Source organism: Stegodyphus dumicola, chromosome 1 (genome assembly GCF_044657685.1).
Source record: "Stegodyphus dumicola isolate Sdum_Otavi_A_Nest chromosome 1, ASM4465768v1".
Lineage (NCBI taxonomy): Eukaryota > Metazoa > Arthropoda > Arachnida > Araneae > Eresidae > Stegodyphus > Stegodyphus dumicola.
Genome location: NC_140768.1, coordinates 88,394,151 through 88,418,802, shown reverse-complemented (window position 1 = coordinate 88,418,802; position 24,652 = coordinate 88,394,151). Strand labels below are relative to the sequence as shown.

Below are 24,652 nucleotides of genomic sequence, written 5' to 3'. Positions count from 1 at the left end.
TGTTATGCAATGAAAATTTAGAAAATGTTCAGAATTTAGATTTAAATTATTTAAATATCAATATGAGTGGAAAAATAAATTGTATTTATTATTAGGTTCCAAACAAATACAATAAATATGCCTTATTATTATTTATTTTCTCTATTTTGAACTGAAATTTCATCATTAAATCTTGTAATATAGTTTAGTTCTTCATAGTTTTTTTTTCTCTCATTGTAAATTAGTTCTGTAAATTGAACTATTATTTAAAATTAAAAAAAAAAAAAATAATAATTATTTTCCATAATTGAGGTAATGCTTATTCTCTCTTAATAAGTACTTCATTTCTCATATTTTAAATTACAATTTTAATTTTTAAGTTATGCAGTTGTGTATGATGTAATTAGACAGGTGCTTATTGTTTTTCTTAAAATGTGCTTGAAAAGTGCTTATAGGTGCTTATTTTTTAACTAAAATGTGGCTATGAACCCTGTACTGTAACTTAGAAGTCATTATCATTCACCAGTGGCTGAGTGGTAAATCTCTGAACACTGGTTTTTTAACTTGAGTTTAAAGCCTGAAGAGAGTCTGGCTGCACATGAGATTTCATAGTTTTCTACCTGTATAATATGCCTATAAGGCATATTATACAGATAGAATATTTATATTGAATAATATTTATATTGAATGTCTTTTGCAGAATATTAATTTTTTCTAGAATTTCTGTATTTGTTTTTAAAATTTGTTGTTCACTTTTTTAATGGTTTAGTTGCATCTGTCTTGTATATAATTTTCATTTGCTTCAAAATAGAGGCAAAATGAATAAAACATTTTATAATGTCCTTAATTATTTCATTGCATATTTAATAATAAATGCTGATAATGATTCAACTATTCATACTTAACAATTTGATAAGTAATCTATCACATTAGGTCTGGGTAATTTTTTCATTTGTTGTCAGTGTTAAAAGTTGAGTTTCAGTTGTTAAGTTGTAAAGTTGAGATCATAAATGGGAAGTAAAGTGAATACTATGTTAATTAATTGTAAATCTGAATACTTTTGTATATGAATTATTTGTGAAACATGTATAATAATAATGTAGATAGTCCAAAACACTAATTACTTACCTATTTATTTTTGTGTTAGGTTAAACACATCGTAAATTTGTTTCAAAATGAAGCTGAGAAAGTTAAAAACTTAAAAATTTCTGAAGCTCCTCCTGATTTACCACTTCCTCCAGCATCTTTCCAGAGTTTCTTGAGACAGGACAGTTCAATTCCAGGCATAGTGCTTGCAGACCATGAAGAAAAATTCATTAACAAGTAATTATAATTTCTGTTACTTTTAAGTTCATTCATTTTTAAAATCCTGATGCTGATAAATTTTTTATTTGTATACTTGCAATGCAATTAGATAACTTTATAAAAAATAATACTGACACATTATTTATTTATTTTATCATAGGAACATGTTTATAATAAGCAGTCTTTCAAATGGTTGCAGTCAAAAACATAGTAGAACTAAAACAAATAAAAAGTTTGAAAGCTGTTGAAAGTCATAATTTTCAATTGTTAAAAGCAATGTCCAGATAATTTGGAAATACATCTGTTGAAAATGGCAATACGGTATTATTTAAAAAGAAAAGAGAGAGAGAAAAAAAAAAAAAAAAAGGAGGTGGGAGAAAAGGGCAATGAATTTGATTTTTGTTAAACCATATTCTGATGTAATTTATTTCTAATGCAACTGTATTTTATTATGCTTTACTAGATTTTCGAAATTAGAGTAATTGTTGTTGTAAATTTATATTAATATTTGTTTCTATTTTGATATTTATGTATCTTTATAATATATAAATATTTACACTGGATTCTTTCCTTTTACTAATGAAGGGCAAACTCTTTTCAAGTCTCAATTATAGCCCGAATTGCATGAAGATTTTTATATCTTTTTTAAAATTTTCCTTACCTTTGGCCAGTATTTAGTTTAAGTTTTGATTTAACTATTGTTGAACTTCAGTTTTATTAAAAACATTTCTTACAATAAAATCATTAACCATTTCCTTCAATTTGTGAAATTAAAATTCTTTTTCAAATATTAAAATTTTTCAAACTTAAAGTTAAATTAATTTAATTTAAAGTTTGAAATGTAAAAAATTAATTTAATTTTAATTTTTAACTTCAAAAAAAATTTTCAAACTCCTTTTTTTACAATCCTTAGCAGTTTGAAAATTTTTACAATCCTAAATAGTTAGCAATATTTTTACAGTATTTTTACAATCCATATTTATTTATTTTTACAGTTAGCAACATTTTTTCACACAGAACAAGCATTTAATATATTACATTACTTTAGAGTTTACAGCATAGGTTTTTACAATAGATCACATAGGTAGCAGCTTAACACTCTACTTTACATAGTATTAGCACAGTTAGCTGAAACAAATTACTCAACCTTACTTTGTTTAGTAAATGCTACTCCACTCTCCGATGTACAAAATATGTAGTTACAAGGTAAGATAACTTAAAACTTACTATTTATTTGCCTTTTCAGTATTATTTAAGTATTACTTTTATATTTTCATAGATTGTATTTTGTTTATTTTGGTTTACAAGCATAATTCATGTCGGGGAAGGTCCAATAGGCAAGGATTTCTAAATTTGGATTTAAACTCTTAATTACATTACCAATGTCTTTTAATTGATAATTTTGTTTCCTAGTCGATTTGGTTACTAAATTTCTTGAAATTCTTGAATAGTTAAAATTTCTTGTTTAAGCATTTCACTACATTTGGTTTTTACTTTTGGTTTTGAATAATACTTTACCCATACCTAAATGAATGACAAAACACAAATTGAGTAATTGAAGAGTTAGGTTTGGAGGCAACTTGCCTTTGAAAAGATCTGTCTACTGCCTGCTCCAGAATTATTCACTTTATGCAAATTAATTTTGTCTTAAAAATCCTTTAAATTTTAGGATTGATTTTTTGAATTATTAAATATTTTTTCATGGATACTTGCACTTAATTTATATATGCTCTTTGAATTTAACTATTGCAAATTAGTTCACAACAATAATTAATCTTTTATGTGTATACAATTAAATTTTCATAATTTAAAATTTAAGTGTAAATTAGCGCTTTAATTTATCTTTATACAAATGAGAGAATATTTGTTAAATTCATATATATATACATGAATTTAACAAACATTCTCTATTCGTGAAAAGCAAATTTAAAGTTAATTAAATTTAAATTTTAGGATTAAAGAATTTATTGGAATTATATATTATACATTTATTATATATTCATAGATTATGATACGTGCACTTGATTTACATATGCTCTCAGAATTTAAATTATATTTTAGATTAGTTTGCAGCAATAATTAATCATTTATTTGTAATTCAATTTCATTAAAAATTTAATTAACTTTAAATTTGCTTTTTACGGATAGAGAATGTTTGTTAAATTCAAATTTCATTCCTTGCAGCAATGGTGCAAGAGAATTATTTAAATTTAATTTAACTTTAGTATATTCTTTTGAAACAATATATATGTATGTTGTTCTTTTTGTTTTGCAAATTTTATTTAATTATTTTATGCTACTGTGTGTTTTTATAATTATTTTATGTTATTGTGTGTTTTTGTTTGCGGCCACTTGTTATGTTTGTAAATGTTTATTTTATGCTTTATATTGTAGACCTTATAAATTGATTTTGATTGATTTTTGAATTGTAACAATACCTGATTAAAACGTGGGGTATGGACAAATAATTCTTCTGTTATGCATAGTGATAATTTTGTTTCCAAGATTAAGACATTTTGAAAATTTCTGGAAAATGCAGCTAGTGCCTTTAGAACGATTTTTCTTGAAGCTTCCAGATGTGCTGGGCAAACCTATAAATATGGCTGCATTGAATCCGATGGTAATTTAGCTCAAACTCATGCAACTGTATTCAGCTTTATGCTTTGCTTTATGAGTGGTTGTCCTATTGTCCTTGCAATTTAAGAAGAATTTGTCATATCTCTTTTCCTCCTTGAGTTATTTTTAGCTGTTTATTTTATTTCAGCCATTTAAGTAGATTACAACAACACATGCTTCACCGTATCCAAATAACCTCATCCAACCTTGTTATAATGCTGTAATTTCTCCAGTAAAGTGTCAATTTCTTCCTGCTCATTATCCTAGTTGTCAAAGAAATTGACACTTTATGCTTATATATTTTATTTATGTTTCAGATTTTACAACAGCATTTTTGATTCAAATGAAACATTGGACACTACTGCATTAAAAGATACTCTTGCACGTATTGCTACTGTTGTTTCGGGATCCTTGTATGAGCTTCTTACTGATGAAAAACTAGAAACACCTGTAAAAACTGATATAGATTTGGTAAATTAATCAATATAATATTTCCTTTTGTTGCTTACTAATTTTGCAAGATATATTTTCTTTACTTGCTAATTTTGCAAGATATATTTTCTTTGCTGTCTTAGGTTCTTCTGCTAAATAGTTCATTAAATTTTATGTGCTATTTTTATTGGCAAAATTTATATTCTTGTGCTCACTTATGCAAACAAATAAGTGCAAGACATTATGTTAGGTCTTTTAAAAAAATCACAGCAGTTTTTTATGTCATAAGTGATAAATATAATTTTAAAAAGTAATGAATTCCAGTTTAAAAATAGTTCATTACTTTGTTTGTGATTATTATTATAAATGACAGAGTGTAGATTTATAAATATGCATCATGTGTGTTAGTAAGTGGGAGAATATATTGAAGATATCCATGTCATAAATTGGAAGTAATAATTATCTTTTCTACCTCTAAAAAATATAAAAAGTTTTTTTTTTTTTTTTTTTTTTTTTTTTAGTAAAATTCTAATAGCAACTATATATTTGGCTGAAACCAGTTAAATGAGAACATATTCTAGATATTTGAGTTTTCTTTTGCAATATCTTAATTTCTGAGGTCTTGCTTTTTCCAGAAGGTATATTATTACCACCTCAAAAAGATGGTGTTGTTTTCTGTTTATAATAAAATCCTACCTGTTATAAGTAGATGTTGTCAATCAGTAATGTGTAAGTTCTTTCATGTTATAAAAGTGCGTTACTCTATGTAGCACAAGTAAAAATATATTCAAAACATAATTTTACTTTGATCATTCAAATTTTTTTAAAATTTGTGTTGTTTTGTATGAAGTTCATAAATAAAATTAATTATTTCTAACAACCTATAACAGGTTTATTGCAGAAATTTAACCTTTTTTTTTTGTGTCTGTGTGTGTGTGTGTACTTTACAATCTGCATTCAAAATAAAGGTTAACAGTTAATGAAGATTTGTAGCTTGAAAGCCTTTATATGTTGCTATGTATGTATATATGCTTTTATTCAAATGGTAACACGCTTTTTAATATTTGGATGCTTTTCAGTAAACCAGTGCAGAAGCAAATATCAGAACTTTTAAAACTTCAAATTCTTTTTGGGTTGTTTTAATTTTATTCAGCAGTAAAGATTTTGTTGGCAACAACAGTTATTCTCACTTGAAGTTGGAAAATTAGGGAAATAAACAATAGGCAAAGAAAGTCAGTGAAAATATAAACATTTTGCAAATAATCATGTAAAATGTAAAAATTTTCCAAAAATTCTGAATTTTTTTTTTTTTTTTTTTTTTTTTTTTTAAAGTTACAGGTCAGCCCTTTCAAATAATAAAAAGTATCATGTTTTAAGCTGTAATTTGCAAATAAAAGTTTCCTATCTTAAAAGAAAGAGTTGTAAATAAAGATTTGTTGTAATTGATTTCTTGCGCAGTGTATTTAATGTTACCCACAATTTTATCAAAGCATACCTTTCCTCTTAATTTTTTTTGGTTATTAAAAATGTTACCATCTGTCACCCGCCTTCTAAAGTATAAATGCCATTCAGAAATGAATAATACAGTTTAGAAATCATTTCCTTGTGTATCTGTATGTTGTAATCAACAGCTATATTATATTAATTAAGCATTTTTTTAATATTTAGTAATTCTTGTTATAAATAATACATTGTTATAATAAATTTCTTTTAAGAAATAAATAACTTTTTCCAGAATTTCCATGTTTCTTTTTAAAAGCATTAGCTAATTTCTTAATGATTTAGGTACATGGTTCATGTATACCTGGTGGTTATAATTAAACTTCCTTTATAAACGACATCCTACAGCGCAAACGGTTGAACAGAATGGAAAGGAATTTTTTATATGGGCTATACACAAAATGTGCTTATGGAATTTAAAAAAAAAAAAAAAAAAAAAAAAAAAAGTTCTAAAATGTCCAACAGAGGGCGCCTTTACGGGGAAAAACATGAAATTTAACGCATTAAACGACCAAAACAGTATTAACAATGCAGAACAAGAATTGTGAATAATAAAATGCAAAACCAGGAAAAGCTGTCAGTTGTAGGCGAAAAATGTAGAGATTTGCATGCTTGGGAAGAAGAGGAAGCTTAATGTTAAACAGGTTAGGGTATAAAACGTTTGCAGACGTTGTCATGTTTAAGTCTATATTTCCGGCTGTACTAATGACGATCTCTTTGAACGTGCGATATTGGTGAAGCTGTTTTACAAAAATAAGGGGAATGCTTCTGTTGCAATTCATGAATTTTGTTGTAGAAAGAACCTACGGCGGGGACCACTGTGTAACTAACAGTATCTGGGTCATGAATAAAAGATTTGAAGACGGGGGAAATTAGAAGTTCAACCTGGAAGAGGCCGTAAACGTGTCACACTGGTACTTGTTAATGCCGTCAAAAGAGCTGTAGACACACAGTCACAAACATCAGAGTTTGGGAGCAGTAACGTGCATGCAGTTTCTCGACAGACAAGCTATTCTTACATCAACGTCCAAAAAGTACTTATAAAGAGAATGCATTACTTCCCATACAAGATCCACCATACCCAGGAGCTGCTTGATAGGGACAAGCCATAAAGTCTCTTATTCGCAGTCAGTTTTTTCAACAGAATGGCTGTTGATCTCTGATGGCCTTGGAATATTATATGGAGCGATGAGGCTCATTTCTGCCTCAGTGGGGCAGTCAATACACAGAATTGCCACATTTGGGCTAAGGAAAATTCGCAGATCCACACTGGAATTCCCCTGCAGTCTCCAAAGGTCACTGTCTTGTATGGATTAATGGCGACATTCATGCCTGGGCCATTCTTCTTTGAAGGAATCGGTGAACGTGAACCTGTCACATAATCCATTACGAGCCATTGGTACCATGACATGATGCAGATGTTTATTGTGCCGTAACTGCTGCAAAGACGGGTTCTTACTTCGAACATTTTCAAGCGGGATGGTGCGCACCCACATAATCCATGGATCCGTGAAGGAGATATTGCTCCAACACTTCACAGAGCAAAGTGTTTCATTATAGTTTTTATATTATAGTTAAATTATATTATACCTTACTTGTTTCATTATAGTTTTTAATAAATCCACAAAGTTATCGAGTTACACTTAATTTGATAACTAGTTCATCATCCTTGTTCAGAAAATTGTTCCATTTTGTCATAGGAAATCAGGAAATTAAAAGCTGAATTTCGGTGGGAACCATGTGTTTAATCTTATACTTTCTTCCTTCTATATTTCTTTTGACTGTTTATTCTGATATTTTGTTGTTGACCTTAGAAAAAAATTATCCACTACTTCAAAATGTATGAAACTGTGTGCTTCTATTACAGTCAAAAGTCTTTAATCCGGACTCGTTGGGACTTTGGCGATTCCCGATTATCGGTTTTTCCGGATTATAGATCATCAATTTAAATCTAGGTAAGATAAGATGGCATGCAGAAATTATAAAATTAAAAATATGAAACTGTAATTTATGAAATAAAAGAGTAATTATGATGAATAGGGTATCAAAATTTACAAAAAAAAAAGCTTAATATTTATTTATTTACTTTATTAAACATTTTCAATGCGCGCATGCGTAAAGCATACATTACGCATAGTCGAAATTAGAAAATTGCAACCAGAAAACTATTTATTGTGTATTCGTGATATTTATAACGACGAAGAATTTTATTTAAATCATATCAGAGATGGAGTACATCGAGATGAAATACTACATTTAGTAACGAATTATAAGCCGAATAAAATAAAACATCTGCCCTGAAGATAAGGATAGCGCTGATAGATCATCTTTCAGTTCATTGTGTGCCGCAAAGTTTTCCAATCCCTCGCAGAGCAGCGTGAAATTGATAAACATATTTCAGAATGGTTAGAGAATCAAAGGATATGCCTTTATCCATTTTTTGCAGCAATTCCACTTTTTGTTTGATATACATCGAAACATGCTTTCCCTTTGTAGATCCAGCATCGGAAATTCTATTTGACATAATCGAAAGTTCCAAGTTACTTTTATAAAATTGCTCTAACAGTCTGCAAAAAATAATAAGCCGGATCCAATTCGAAGATTAAGGAACAACGCAATCTGCAACATTAACTGAAATAGATAATTAGATAATTTTAGCTTAGCTTATATCGTCCGTTATATATTAAACGCGCATGCGTAAACAAATTACGTGCACTCATACACACATATGCGCATACGTAAAGGTATTACGCGCATGCGTCAAAGCATTTTGCGTTCACGCATGTGCAGAAAGTTTGTAGCTTTGAGGTCCGGATTATGGGTGTCCGAATTAACGACTTTTGACTGTATTCTTAAAAAGTTTAAATATTTCTATAAAATTATCTTTGTGAAAATAACTTTGGGAGATTCAGTATTTTTAGAAAACCAAACAATTTATTTTATTCATTTTAAATTTGAGTTTTTAAATTTTCAGTTTTCTTTCCATTCTGGTTTAAAGTGCAATAAAATATATTGCAGAATAATAAAAAATAGTCAGTGTGACTATTTTGTAAGATGTAAGCAGAATTCTGCAATTAAAAAATAAATGTATTTTAAATCTACTTATTCTAACTTTTTTTGTAATTTGAAGATTCTATATTTTAAGCCTTATGCCTTATAATTTTTTCTTCTCAAAAGTGATATAAATTTTGCATTAGAATGCTAAATTTGTCCGAATTTTACTCGTAAAATTATAGAGTTATTGAGAAGAATTTGGAAGTGAAGAATTTTGTCATATATACATCCCCCTTCTGGGAATCAAATGCAGATCTGCATATTTATTCATATATGGAATTTTTTCTTTATGTTGATTGATATCTCATTTTTTGGCTAAAAATAAAAAGCTAAATAGCAATGAAAATGGATTTTGAAAAATTTAAGAGTTTAAATGTATTGTTCATACAAGGTGTTCTGATCAATAATTTCAGTTTTTAAATACACTCTGTCTCAAAAAAATGTATGCACGTAGAAGGAAATGAACTACTATCACGAAACTTAACATGTATGAGGAGATAAACAAATGATTACAAATTCAGAATATAAAATCATTTTATCAAAAAGTATGGCATGAAAAGGGTTACAAATCAGTAAGTAATAGAGCCACCTTTGGCAGATATACAAGCTGAAACAAGGTGTATACATGGCTATACAAGCTTAAATACAAATCAAGTGGGTCATGTATGATCCCCTGTAGAAGATCATGCCATAATCTTTGCAACTGGGCCGTGAATTCACCAATATTCCAGGGTGGCAGTTGCCTTCCAAGCATGTCCCAAACATCTGGCAGGCCAAGGAAGTACGTCTTATTATTGAAGACATTGTTAGGAGAGTCATGCAGTATGAGGACGAGCATTGTCTTGCTGATAAATGGCACCTAGGGGACTTAATAGCATAGGAATACAACTAACGTTAAAATGTCCACATAACTGCGAGGTGTTGTAATGCGTTGAAGGACAAATAGAGGAGATTGTGTGTCCCAATAAATTACTCCCCAGACTGTCATACCTTGTGTAATCTTCGTATGCTGCTCGACAACAAATGCTGGATAGTATAGCTGGCTTGGTGCCTCTACAAGCATGTGCGTTGTTCATCACTACTGAGACTGAATCGAGATTTATCGCTGAACACATGCCTCCAATCAGTGACACTCGAGCTTGCCTGAATTCGGCAAAAATCCAATCGACATTGCCTGTGATGTGGGGTTAGTGGTAGGTGTCTAAATAGACGTCGGCAGCTCATACCAGCATCGACCAGTCATCTCCAAATGGTTTTCCTTGATACCATTGGATGTCTGAAAGATAGTAAATGGTGTCGAATTGATGCTAGTGATGTTGGTGCGGAAGTGGCCACTCTTATAATTGTGTGACCCTCACTCTCATTTGTGTTCATGGGAGGCCCTGACCCTCCGCGATGAAAGACTATTATCGCCAACACCAAGCAACTACCATACCACTTTGAACAAGGTGGCGGCCAGATACGTCTGTTTGACCAACTTGCTAGAAGCAGGTTAATGTGGCATAATATGCTTACCCTTTCTCATTGGTGTCGAAATTTAAATCATTTGCATATCTCTTACCAGACTACATTCCTGCTGAGTTTTGTGATTGTGACTTTATTTCTTCTGTGTGCTATATACACTGGTGTGCAAAAATTAAGGACGAAGTAGAAAAATTAGCATATCAGCTGAACGAAGAGGCAGAGCGGACAGAAAGACCAATCAGGAGATAAAGTAAGGTGATGTACGGTAGCACATGCGCAGATATGCAGGTAGATGTAATGGGGGAGTGTCTGAGTAGTATAAAGCATGTTGTCAGTGTAAGATCAGTATTTCTGGCAAAGAGATTGCACACCGTATAGCAGTTAAAATCACACCGAGTGGCTGCCTCAGCGAGAAATGGCGAATAATCAATCTGTTAGACGACATTGGATGCTTTTACCCGAGGTCAAATCATTGGGAAGTTGGAGGAAGGCCGCAGTGTGACAAGTGTGGCTGCAGAGTTCGGAATTGCTCACAGCATCGTTTCACGACTTTCGAGACAATTTCAAACTACAGGAACAGCTATCCGGGGGTTTAGTAGTGGTCGTCCACGAGGAACCACACCTGCAGATGACCGGTATATTGCCTTACAGGCCAGAAGAAACAGGCGGCAGACAGCAGGAGAAATCGCTAGACACACGACACAGGCGACTGGACGACCGATATCGCGTTTTACCGTGGTCAGAATACTGCACGGTGGTGGTCTGTTTGCATGATGCCCTGTACGGTGTGTACCTCTAATGCCTGCCCATCGGAGAAGGCATTCTCTGTGGTGCCGGGAACACCGGAATTGGAGAGACAATGAATGGGGACGAGTACTCTTTACAGATGAGAGCAGATTCAGTCTGAGTAGCGATTCTCATCGCATACTCATCTGGAGAGAGCGGGGAAGCCGCAATCATCCCTCGAACATCATTGAAAGGGACAGGTATGGAGGTGGCGTTGTTCTCGTGTGGGGAGGCATCATGCTTGATAGTTGTACAGACCTTCACATCTTCGATGCAGGTTCAGTCAACGGGACCCGTTATTGTAACGAGATTGTTCTTCCACATGTGCGTCTTTTTAGAGGCGCTATGGGTCCGCAGTTCCTTTTCATGGACGACAATGCACCATGTCATCGCACAGTAGCTGCCGAACAGCTCTTAGAGAGTGAGGATATTGAACGTATGGATTGGCCGGCACGATCTCCGGATCTCAATCCCATCGAGCATGTATGGGATTTTCTAGGCAGACGCTTGGCAGCTTGTACCTTACCACCAGTAGCGATTCCGGAGCTTCGATTGGCACTGCAAGACGAATGGGCAGCAATGCCTCAACAACTCATTGACACCCTCATTCTCAGCATGGGCAGACGCTGTGAAACCTGCCTAGCAGTCAGGGGAGATCATATCCCCTATTAAAGACCGGATGTTTCTTGCTGGACACCCATCACAGGGATGTTTCAGGCTTCAGTCGCATTGTGCTCCATGCTACTTTTTCAATAAAGCTTCTTTTTATCCCTCTGATTTCTCTTTTAGTAAGTGTTGCTTACATTACTCATGTCCTTACGTATTGGGGATCTTACGGTATTAAATGTGTTGATTTGGAAAACTTTTGTACAAAGTTATATTGAAAAAACCGTCTCGTCCTTAATTTTTGCACGCCAGTGTATATTTTTTGTGATAGAATGTATTTATAATAATAAAAAGAACAGACATATGTGAAAACTATTGCATATTTTTGAAGTATAGGCGTGAAGAAATTGTTATACTTCCCTCGCTCTTCTAAATGAGAAGCAAAGTTATCGATCATTATTCGGCATGCAGTTTCATGATGTTTGATATTACTTACCAGGAAGTGAGGATTGTTTTTCCAAACTTCATATTTGAGTTATCCCCCTCCCCCCCCCAATTAAAAAAATCATCTGTAGTGGCCATAATCTGAACTACCAGAGGGCCTTTCATATCTTGTCTTCTGGAGATCAGTTTGCCTCTGTATGATATTATTTGGCTTTAGTTTTTATACTTTTTGCATCTTGTAGGGCAGCAGAAGTAAGACTTTACAAAGAATATAATGTAAGAAACTGCTTTGATGATTTTATGATATTGAGTTTTACAAAGTGGCAGTCAAATATTCTTCACTTTTGCATTAATCCTTGATCGCCATAAAGGTCGTCAAGGAAGTCACTTTTGAGACTTACTCAAAGTCAGACCTATTTCTTCATGCTTCTGCAGTCATTTTTTAATCATTTAAAGCACTTGAGACATCATTTATATCAAAAAATGAGAGCAAACATAAAATTTTTACAAGATGATTGCAGAATGATTGCTTTTGTTAAACTCGCTCATGGCAGGTGAAATGCCACACAGCAACTGAATTTCCAAGACCAGAGCTGTCACTGTGTGCTCATCTCTTCCTATTTGTTTTGTTTCTAAAATAAACCTAACAAATGTGAACTTTTTATGGGATTGTATATTTTTTATTTTTCTTAAATTTTCTTAAGTGTTGTACATTCTCTGAATGTAATTTTTTTTCAAGGTTGATGGATTACTAGAATGTTACTTGAGAAATGCTTCTTGTGGCTTATTTAGACAGATTGCTGATCCACTGATGACAGAAAGATTACGTAAGTTTGTTTAGTGTTATACTAATTGAACTACACCCACGGAATTCTAATAATATATGGATGCTATTTCATTTATGTAACATTAATTGATGAGACTTTAAAAGTTTTTTTATTTTTCCAACAAGAAATGATATTGGAAGAGCATCATAATAGAATTTAGCATGAAAGAAATGGAAAGCAACCATGAGCTATATATTGGAGTAGATTAAAAAATGTTTTTAATTTACATTGTGTTTTGTTGTGATGAAGAAATGAACTCATATAATCTTTATTAAATTATATATATGAGAGTGTTTAATAATTTTGAATTTTTTAAATTCAGTAGAAATGCTGTAAATGAATTTTACAAGAAATATATAGTTTAATGTGTTGAATTCATTTCAGTAATTTTTGCAGTTATGTCTTGAATCCTATGTAATCAAAAATAAATATTTTGAAAATCTTATATTTCTATATAATTATACGAGGGCCATCCAGGAAGTAGATTACGTTTCCGTCTGTGTCCGCTAGGGGCGGGGCTAGCGCGGCCATCTTGGGGTCAGAGCGTTGCGCAGCTCAGTCTGCATCTAGCCGTGCTAGTGAGAGGTTCGTGCTGTGCTCCGTTCAGATACTGTGACGGTTTGAAATGTCTGCGTTAATTGAAAATCCCGCGAGCTGCGAGGTGCGCTCAGTAATAAGGTAATAACTGCGTAAATAAGTAAAATAATAACTGCAAAAAACTGTAAACCGATAGAAATCTATCGGCAGCTTCGTGAAGTGTATGGGGACAACATTATCACTGAAGGTGGAGTGCGTCAGTGGGTCATAAGATTTCAAAATGGCTGAACCAATGTTCACGACGAAGATCGAAGTGGGAGACCCAGCATAGTGACCGCCGAACTTCTCGAAAAAGTCGATGCTAAAGTCCGTGAAAATCGAAATTTCACAATAACGGAACTTTCTTTGAGTTTTCCACAAATTTCGCGAAGTTTGTTGCACGAAATCATCAGCGAAAAGCTTGGTTACCACAAGTTTTGTGCAAGATGGAAGGCAAGAAGAGGTAACGAAGTGGTTGAAGGTGCAGGCAGCCGAATTTTTCGACAAAGGAATTTCCAAGCTCGTACATCGCTACGATAAATGGCTTAATTTGTATGGTGACTATGTAGAAAAGTAGTATTTGAGTGTGGCTTTCATCTGTATATAATAAAATTTGTTTCCTATACTTTGTTTATTTTTTTATTCCAAAACGTAATCTACTTTCTGGATAGCCCTCGTATGTTGATCAGTGCTTTGCATTTAACTGTCAGTGCAACAGGTAATGAGATAATTTTCCTCTCCCTTTTTTTGTTATAGGTAGTATTGTTTTCACTTTTGATAAAATCAAATCTGCAATAAATAAAGTTATTGCCTTGTGGTGGTAGTTATGCAATTTCACTGTTAAGTTTTAAACAAAGTAACCATCAGAGTTGTTGAAAAACATTCTGTCTGGCCTTCTAGCTAGAAGTATGACAATCAAAGATAATATGTTTATTAGTATGTTGACTTGATGGTTTCATGAATTGAAATTAACAGAAACTGAAGTGTTAACTTATAGGTAGAATAAAGGCTTCTCCATACCAATTTAAATTACATAGGTCAGTCAGAAGTTTGTTGCGTAAATATGTTCTGTCTAAAACTATTTGGATGACACTATGTGGCAACATTTCAGACATGTACCCTTATCGCATGACATTGCAGCTTCCCCGAGGCAAGTTTAGTTTTTCTGATAATCGGTTGCAAACATGTCTCGAGATCTGCAAATAGCACCCAAATTGAAAATGCGTGCAGTGATTAATTTTTTTGTGGGCAAAAAGGTGCAACCGCACTGAAATTTATGGGCAGTTGCATGAAGTGTATGGTGAATATGCAATGTCACATGAAGCTATCGTGAAATGGTACAACATGTTTGAGAATGGACATACAGGTATTGACGACGCTGAGCATGAGGGAAAACCATCAACTATAACAAATTCGGAAATCGCTGCTCACATGAATGAATGCAATCTTGCAAACAGACGCATAACAATAGACGGAATCTCAAATGAACTGGATATTTCTAATGGAAGTGTGCATAAAATTATTGCCGATCACTTTAAATTTCGTAAAGTTTGTGCTCGATGGGTGCCATATCTATTGATGCAGAAACATAAAGGAAAGCATTTTGAAAGTGCATTTGCATTTCTGCAATGTTACCAAACGGAAGGAAATGATTTTTTGAACAAAGTTGTGACTGGAAATGAAACTTGGATTCATCACTTCTCACCTGAAACGACACGCAACTCGCTCGAGTGGAAGCATTGCAGTTCCTGATATGAACAAAGTTTTGAACTTGTCCATCTGCAGAAAAGGTGATGATGAAGCTGTTTTTTGACAGAGAAGGCATGGTGCATACAGAGTTCATGCCGAAGGGTGGCACAATTAATGCATCTTCTTATTGTGAAACACTAAAATGATTGCGGAAACCACTTAAAAATCGATGGTCACATAAACTGTCAAAAGTCATTGTGCTCCTGCATGATAATGCAAGACCGCATGCAGCAAAACAAATGTGCGAACTTCTGAAAAAGTTTAGATGGGAAGTGTGGAATTGCTCTCCTTATAGCCCAGACTCTTCACCTCCTGACTTCCATGTGTTTGGTCCCATGAAACAAGAACTTTCTAAGCGACATTACTATTCGGATGCCAGACTGAAAGCTGCAGCCCAGCAATGGTTATCGGACATTGGACGGGATTTCTTTGCAGAAGGCATCGAAAAACTTGTACTATGCCTCAACAAATGCTTAAGTAATGGAGGTAATTACGCTGAAAAGTAGATTTTGAATGGAACTTTAAAATATAAATAAAGTTATTGTAAAATTTTGCTCCTGTTTTGTTTTCTTAGGCAGTGCAACTAACTTTATGACTGACCCTCGTAAATGGAATTAAATTCTAAGCAAAACCTATGTTAAACATTATTTTCTATGACTAATTAGACATATTGAGTCAAAGCAAGCAAATTTGTGCCAGCAAAGTAGTTTAGCCACCGAAATACAGAGTAACAACCTGCCGAACATTCTTTTGTAAACTTCAAAACTTGACTTAATCACCCTAAAAGCTAATTTGCATTCTGGTGGAAGTTAATAGAATGTAAAGTTGTAAAAAAAGCTAGTATTATAAGATAACTTATGTGTCGCTTGTTTTAAAAATTTCTTTTTTGAGAAATACTTGCTCATAATTAAAATTTTAAAATTGGATGCTGTTTACAGAAGATTTTCTCCCACAGTCATTGGGTCACATTAAAAAAAAAAAAAAAATTATCATCGAAAAAGACAGCAATTAGGAGTAAGCATTTGAACCTTGCTGTTATTATATTCCATTCTTCTATTAGTTAGAAAATCACTTGGATTCTTCTGAAGTTCAACTTTCAGGTCATTTTCTCAACTATTGGTAAAATTTGCTTTTTGACTATTAAAAAGATCCCATATCTAATTTTCATTTTTGAGAAATTATAGCATATCTTGTCAGTGGGATTTGTTATAAATCTTTCCCATTTCATGTCAAAGAACACAAATCTTATTGTTGCATGCATACAGGTTCTTAATAGATTAAACACACAAGTCTGATAATAGGTTAATAAAATTTATTCTTATCAAAATAAATGTATCAAAACTCTGGAATTTTCCTACAAGTGTTCACAGTATCAAGCAGTATAATCAGCAGTTATACTTCAAATTACTAAAAATGTTAAATACAACATAAAGCAAAGCACATCTAAAGAGAAAGCTTACTCAAATATCACAGTTTACGCGGAACTAAACGACTCGCAACAATAACTAAGCAACTGAACAACAATAATTAAGTAACAAGCAACTTGTATAGCTTTCAACTGGTTGCAAAGATATTTCTAGTACTTTCTGTTTCTCGAAATTACTGGAAAGCAATAAGAGTATGAACTACGGTTATGGCTAACATAGTGGTCAACTACATTTATTCAATTTCAATAGCAATTTTTGAGATATCAATTTATTAAATGCACGTGCCCTTGTATTCTTACTTTTCTGGTATAGCTTTCTTTTAAAAATGTGCCTTGCGCTGCATTGCATGGGAAAATACAATAATTCTACTAGCTATTTAAATACAAAATTCATAATACAGCCTCCTTTGCAAGAACTGCATATCCTGGGCAGTACAATCCTTGGACAGGAAGCCATACAGAACTAAGGCATCAATGTAATACATAACATAAACCAAATCAAATACTACATCAATAAATAAATGAGTGCACAAATTTACAAATTTAGAAAGAAATAAGACCATGGTCTTAAATTATTTACATTATGTACATTATGTTCTATTGCCATAGTAAAGGCTAGCCTATCATAATCAGTGGCTTTAGGCTTATTATTTGATGATTTATGAATCTGAACTCTGACATCATTCAACCAGTTTACAATTGTCTAAGGATCATCCCAAGGTGACTTAGTTTTGGAGAGAGTCCTTGAGGTCGAATCGGGTTCCACAATGACGGCTTGTTTCCTTTGTTATCGGGTCTTCGTCTTCTCTGTTGTCAAGTTGACTTGTAACTCTTGCAAAACGGTGCATGACTTCAAACTGCACCTGGAGATCTTGGATGTACTCTTCAGGCCGTGAAGGCACATCCGGAGGACGACCGAACAAGAGACCATAAGGCAGACCAAGGTAATGACTGAAGAGCATCTGAGATGGGGAATAGCTGGTAACCTCCTGTACAGCACTGCGACAAGCCAGTAAAAATAAAGTTAACTTCTTTTCCAGTTTTGTTGGTTTCTGGAAACAACCTAGAGCTTATTAAGGATGGTTCGATTAAACTTCTCCATCATGCCATCTGACTGGGAATGCAAAGGTGTCATCTGTCTTTTGTCAATGCTGAGTAGCTTGCAGAGCTTTTTTATTACAGCTGATGCACAATTTCTTCCTTGAGCGAAATGTAACTGAAGAAACACTCCAAACCTAGAAATCCAATTTTGTATCATTACCTCTGCTACTGTGACAGTCTTTTGATCAGGAATAGGATACGCTTCAGGCCACTTGGTGAAGTAATGAATAACATTGAGGATGTATTTGTTGTCATCAGCAGTTTGTGGCTGAGGTTTGAGGATGTCGGGTGATGCGTTCAAATGGCGCTCCTACATAGTAATGTAGCATCTTACCTTGGCTGTGTTTCTTGGGCCTTTTCCGACCCGCACAGGCATTACAAGATTGGCACCACTTTTGTATGTCACCTTTTGCATTACTCCAGTCGAAGCGCTCTCTGTGAGGTCTTCGTCATTCCAAAGTGGCCTCCTGCTGGGCTACTTTGTAATTCTTTAAAGATATTCGGGATCTTGGAAGTATTGGTTGCCATCGGAAAGCCTTTCTATCATCCAATTCGAATTTCCAGTATAAGATGCCATTTTAAATATAGAATGAGTTCCAGAGAGCCCAGTATTATTGATTTGTCGTCGGAGGTAGGTTGTAATTTGTTGGGCAACCGGATTAAGCAGCTCGTATTTTGCTTAGATCCTAGAACAATATCGGCAGCTTTCTGGGCAAGGTCTTTTTAGACAGGGCATAGGCGTTTCTGTGTTATAAGTCCTTATGATGGCAGATAATGATGTCATATTCCTGGAGTCTCTGTATCCACCTGGCAATTTGACCTTCAGGATTCTTGAAATCTAAAAGCCATGTCAACGAAGCTTGATTCATTCAGAGCAGGAATTGTCTGCCTTAGAGATAACGATGGAAATGTTCTATGGTTTTAACTATGACAAGGAGCTTGTGCCTGGGAATATAGTAATTTCCTCTCTGGTTTTGATAGGTACTTGCTCCAGTAGGGCACATCACATTCTTGACCATATATTTAATGAGACGAAACAGCACCGAGACATTTCATTGTTCTCATCTGTGTCGAGAATAAATGGTCTGTCGAGTTGAGGATACGTCCGGATTGGAGCAGATGTTTTCAGAACACTTTTTCAAGATCGGTGCACATATCTTCAGCAGAAGATGACACCTCTTTCTTGTATGTCCTTTAAAAATTTTCTTACCACTTCCTTCAGCAATTGGTAGATGTCTTGGATGTTGCTTAATTGGTGAATGAACCCCGGTATCGATTCTATGCTGTGTCAAACTGGTTCAAACCATGTCAGAACACGTGCAGGAGAAAACATCTTGATGTTCTTGAATGGCATGTTCAGCAGCATTCCTCTCTTCATCATTTAATTGTGCATTCTGCAAAAACTCTGATGTAATGCTTTCTGAAGACATGGATTGAGGTGCTACTGTTTCGTTTAAAGCCTGTCACTGGACTACATGCTGTAACCACTTCACCTTTCTTAATAACTCTCTCCTTGTCAGTTACGTTGGCAACTCTCACCGGGATAATGGTCCTTTGTAGGCCAACGAGTGGTGAGGCTACTAGTACTCCTTTCGGGTTGTTGCAGTTCTTGGGATATTCCATGATGCCATAGCGGAAATTTCTATTTTTGACTATAGATCTAGGGAGTAAAAATTCTGTTCATGCTGATATTATGCATCTTGAGATATGATTTTGTAAACAGATTTAACTCCTTTATCATTAATTCTGAATAAGGCTATGTCCTCAGAGGCAGAGTGATGGAATTTGTTAAATTTAAAGTCCAAGGAAAAATTATATTTCCATAGAAAGTCCAATTTGAGAATGCAAGAATCTGTAATCTCTGCCACATGCCATGTGATGGTAAGTGGCACTATAAAAGGTGATTATTAATATTTAATTTTCCCTCGATGTCACTCTTGTTGCTGAACACTGTCTGTAAGGTATAACAGGTCAGCGTCGAGATAAGTTTACCTTCTAGTTATTGAGCCAAATCTTTTCAAATGATGGTAATGTTGGCTCCTCTATCTATCGTCACACTGTGGAGAACTATATTGATATGTCTGATAATGAAGAGTCTATTATTGCCATCACTAATTCCAGAAATCTGAAGTACTTTAAAATGGGGCTTATCATCTGGCAACCTCCGCCCCGTGAGATGGCAACTAATTAGTTTCTCTCCTTCTTGATAGTCACGGTCTTAACTTCCGTGCTCTGGGGTGTTCTACAGTTCTGTTGCATATGGCCTTCAGCACCACAGTTCCAAAACTTTACAGTTGGTTTCTTGTCACTCCTATTCCATTTCAAAGCATTGACTTGTCTAGTTAAATAGTCTAAGCGTGCAGCCACTTGATCCACTGGCTCTTGGACTTGAACAGCTCTAATTGGGTGGCAGTCTCTATGAGTTGCTTGTTGGTCTGCCTCAAATTTCATGGCGTACACTAGAGCACTTTTTAAGTCTTTGACATTTGTAGAGCTTTGTGCACTTCAGGGTTCCAGATGGCGTCGATGAAGTACAGCAAGGAAAGAATTATCCTTATTTCTGTCAGGCACTCCAAAAAGGTGAGGTGAGACAGCCATGAAACATCCGTGGCAAGCTTCTGGAATGTTTCCTTTGACGGATTTTAATTGAAGCCTGCTGTAGTCTTTCAAACATTTCTCCTGAAAGCGCAGCTCAAACGTGCCCGATAAAGCTTCGAAGTGTTGCTGTTGGTTTTCGAGAAGCATCTAAAGCTGCGTTTGCTCTGAGAGAAGCAATGAGATGACAAGCCTTGGCTTGGGTATCCCATCCATTCCTCTCCACCACTATAGAAAATTGTGTCTGTTGCACTTGCCAAAAGGTCTTCCCATCATATGTGCATAGTTTCAGAAAGGGACAAGCAGACATTGATAAATATTTAAAACCATCAGTATTGCTCCCTGCCGTCACTACGAATTTTTTCAGGGTATCAATTTCTTTGTCGACCGTAAACACCCTGTCATCAATCCATTGTTCTGTTGTTGGATGACAGAAACTATTCCTTCGATTTGTTATTTTACAACAAAAACTTTTTCTCAATGTGTCCAAATCTATTTTCAACAGCATCTATTCTGCCTTCCATAACCACAAATTTGTTTTCTATTATGTAGGTAATTTCTGTTTTAATTTTCTAATGACCTGCTTCAGTCTTATCTTGAACAGCTATCATCTCTTGTTTAAATGATTCTTGGCCAGCTTTCATCTTGTAAATGGATTCTTGGCTGCTTTCATTTCTACTTTAACAACATTCATCTCTTCTTTAAGAGAATTTTGGCCCACTTTCATCTCTTCTTTGATGGAGTTAACGGCGCCTTCCATCTTTTCTTGTTATGCAGCAAAGGCCAGTCACCAACTGTTTTAGTTTCTCCTCCATCGCTCTTGTCACTGACATTCAATCTTACTCCTGACACCAAAATGTGTTGCATGCGTAGAGGTTCGTAATAGATTGAATGCACAAGTCTGATAATGGGTTAATAAAATTTATTCTGATCAAAAGGAGTATATCAGAACTCTGAAATTTTATTCAGAGATATTCATACAAGTGTTTGCAATATCACGCAGTAATAATCAGAAGTTATACTTCAAACTACGAGGGCTATCCAGAAAGTAGATTACGTTTTGGAATAAAAAAATAAACAAAGTATAGGAAACAAATTTTATTATATACAGATGAAAGCCACACTCAAATACTACTTTTCTACATAGTCACCATACAAATTAAGGCATTTATCGTAGCGATGTACGAGCTTGGAAATTCCTTCGTCGAAAAATTCGGCCGCCTGCGCCTTCAACCACTTCGTTACCTCTTCTTGCAGCTGTGCGTCGTCATCAAAACGCTGCATAGCCAGCCACTTCTTCATTGCTGGGAATAGGTGGAAGTCGCTCGGTGCCAGGTCGGGACTGTACGGCGGATGAGGAAACAACTCCCACTTAAAAGATTCAAGAACTTTACGAGTGACATTTGCCGTGTGGGGCCGGGCGTTGTCGTGAATCAACAAGATCTTAGAGCTCAACATTCCTCTGCGCTTGTTTTGAATTGCTCTTCTGAGTTTTTGGAGAGTTTGGTAATACCTTTGAGAGTTTATTGTAGTGACTCTTTCCAGGAAGTCCACCAAAATTACACCTTTTCTGTCCCAAAAAACAGTCGCCATCATCTTCCTTGCCGACATTGTTTGCATGCATTTCTTGGGTTTTTGGGGAGAACTTGTGTGCCCCCACTGCATTGATTGCAATTTCGTTTCACAGTTCACATGTTTCACCCATGTTTCGTCACCAGTAACGATGCGATCGAGTAAAGAGTCACCATCCTTATGGTAAGCGTCCAAAAAGTTCAACGCTGCAGCCATTCGCTGATTTTTGTGGTCCTCTGTCAAGATTTTTGGAATCCATCTTGCACAAAACTTGTGGTAACCAAGCTTTTCGCTGATGATTTCGTGCAACAAACTTCGCGAAATTTGTGGAAAACTCAAAGAAAGTTCCGTTATTGTGAAATTTCGATTTTCACGGACTTTAGCATCGACTTTTTCGAGAAGTTCGGCGGTCACTATGCTGGGTCTCCCACTTCGATCTTCGTCGTGAACATTGGTTCGGCCATTTTGAAATCTTATGACCCACTGACGCACTCCACCTTCAGTGATAATGTTGTCCCCATACACTTCACGAAGCTGCCGATAGATTTCTATCGGTTTACAGTTTTTTGCAGTCAGAAACCTTATTACTGAGCGCACCTCGCAGCTCGCGGGATTTTCAATTAACGCAGACATTTCAAACCGTCACAGTATCTGAACGGAGCACAGCACGAACCTCTCACTAGCACGGCTAGATGCAGACTGAGCTGCGCAACGCTCTGATCCCAAGATGGCCGCGCTAGCCCCGCCCCTAGCGGACACAGACGGAAACGTAATCTACTTCCTGGATGGCCCTCGTACTAAAAATGTTAAATGTATTGCAAAGCGCATTTAAAGTAAAAGCTAATTTCTATTCTGGAGGAACTAAACATTTCGCAACAGCAGTAACTAATCAACTGAACTGATATATTCCCTTTCCAACCTTTTATAGCATTTAACCGGTCGCGAGATATTTCTAGTGTTTCCTGTTTCTCAAAATTACTGGAAAGCAATAAGAGGATGGAACTACAGTTACGGCTAACCTAGTGGTTAACTACATTTATTCAATTTCATTAAAAATTAGTGAGGTATCTATGTATTAAATGTATGTGCCCCTTTATTCTTACTTTTCTGGCATAGCTTTCTCTTAAAAATTTATCTCGCACTGTATTACACACGGAAATACAACAATTTTAATTAGAATTCTACTAAAATTAGCTATTTAAATACAAAATTCATAACATTATATTCAAAAATGAGAACTCAACAAATTTTTCATAGCTAAACACTAAATCTCAGTTTAGACATTAGTTTTAATAAAGTTACTGATAAAGCTTCTTTACTTAGTGAATTGGATTATTAATTAGCGAATTAGATTTCTCTGAAGTTTTTTAGTTGCCCAGACGAATAGTGGTTAGGGGAGTGGCTACTGTGGTAGCAAAGGGCCTGAGTTAGAATCCCGGAGAAGGTATGGTTGTAACTGTCTGTTCCTTTGTAAGTGGCAACGGTGCCTTCGCAATAATTGCTATTGTGTTAGATGCCTCCATAATGGCCATTCCTAAAGCCACCACTTCTGGCTTTAGAAGTAAAGTGCCTGCCATTGGATTAAAATAATAAATTAATTAATTAAAAAAATGAAGTTTTTCACATTCTCAAAAAGTTATCCTCTTCAGTTAATGACATTTCTTCCTCTTCAGTTATTCGTAATGCTTTTATAATTCTAATAGCTTAGCTTTTTATGGTACTATTTCATTAGAACAGTGCCAATTAAAAATGTGCCCCCCTTTTTTTGGCCACCAATTATCATGAAGTATAAAATTCTAAAATAATAATAAGAGTTCAAAAGACTAAAAAAAATTAGTTCTGTGAATCAGTATTGCAGAAAAAATTTCTGTTTTTGAATATAACAGGTGCCACATAAATTCTATCAAGTAGATGGCGAGCAGTGCCCCACTTAAGTTTTTTTCGTTGTTTTGCACTGCCCCATAATCGCTGCACAGTTTGGGTATGCTTGTGGGGTTTACAAAATTATAACCTTGATTCACAGTGGAAATGTTCGTTAATTCCTCTTTCTTATATCCTTTCCATCAGTCAAAAAATAGGCTGCCATCTCTGATGTTTTCCTGAATGGCTATCATCTATGTTGTAGCACAACGATTGGGAACAGTGACCAGAAAATATTCTTTGCTTTCCCGGAATACCCATATTTCTGGAAGAACACATCTAACATTGTCTTTTCTTTTGTGAAAGGACTTTAAAGTACTTATTCTAATTTATTGTCGTACTATGGCTGTTTTCTAACTGAAGTTTGCAATATTCAATCAGCATCAATTCTTGTTAACACACATCCACTGCAGAGTAAAATGAATGGCATTGAGGAAAGAAACTCAAGAGCCTTCAAACCATGCTTTTGGCTCTCGGTCCCTTTTTGGTCACAGTAAGAACGTACGTAACAATGTCATATGGGAGCTTTGTTTTAGTTAAAAGTTAACTTCATCGCATGATTTTGAGAACAAAGTCTATGAATTATTCCTTTGTCCTGAAAGAATCTTATGACATCCTTTTTGTCATTATGTAATTGCAAAATTGTGTTATCCATTGTATTAAAAAAATGACAAAATATGACAAAAAATAATGACTTATG

At 34.6% G+C, this 24,652-nt stretch overlaps 1 protein-coding gene across 3 annotated transcripts in view; it reads left to right on the top strand.

Annotated features, from left to right (window-relative positions):
• Positions 1–24,652, top strand: part of Nct (Nicastrin) — a 102,005-nt gene that overhangs the window by 56,394 nt on the left and 20,959 nt on the right. For all 3 annotated transcript variants that reach the window (XM_035370005.2, XM_035370003.2, XM_035370007.2), the window contains 3 exons: positions 1,127–1,302; positions 4,218–4,371; positions 12,926–13,013. In XM_035370005.2, the coding sequence (XP_035225896.2) occupies positions 1,127–1,302; positions 4,218–4,371; positions 12,926–13,013 (418 nt within the window). The remainder of the gene's footprint in view (positions 1–1,126; positions 1,303–4,217; positions 4,372–12,925; positions 13,014–24,652) is intronic.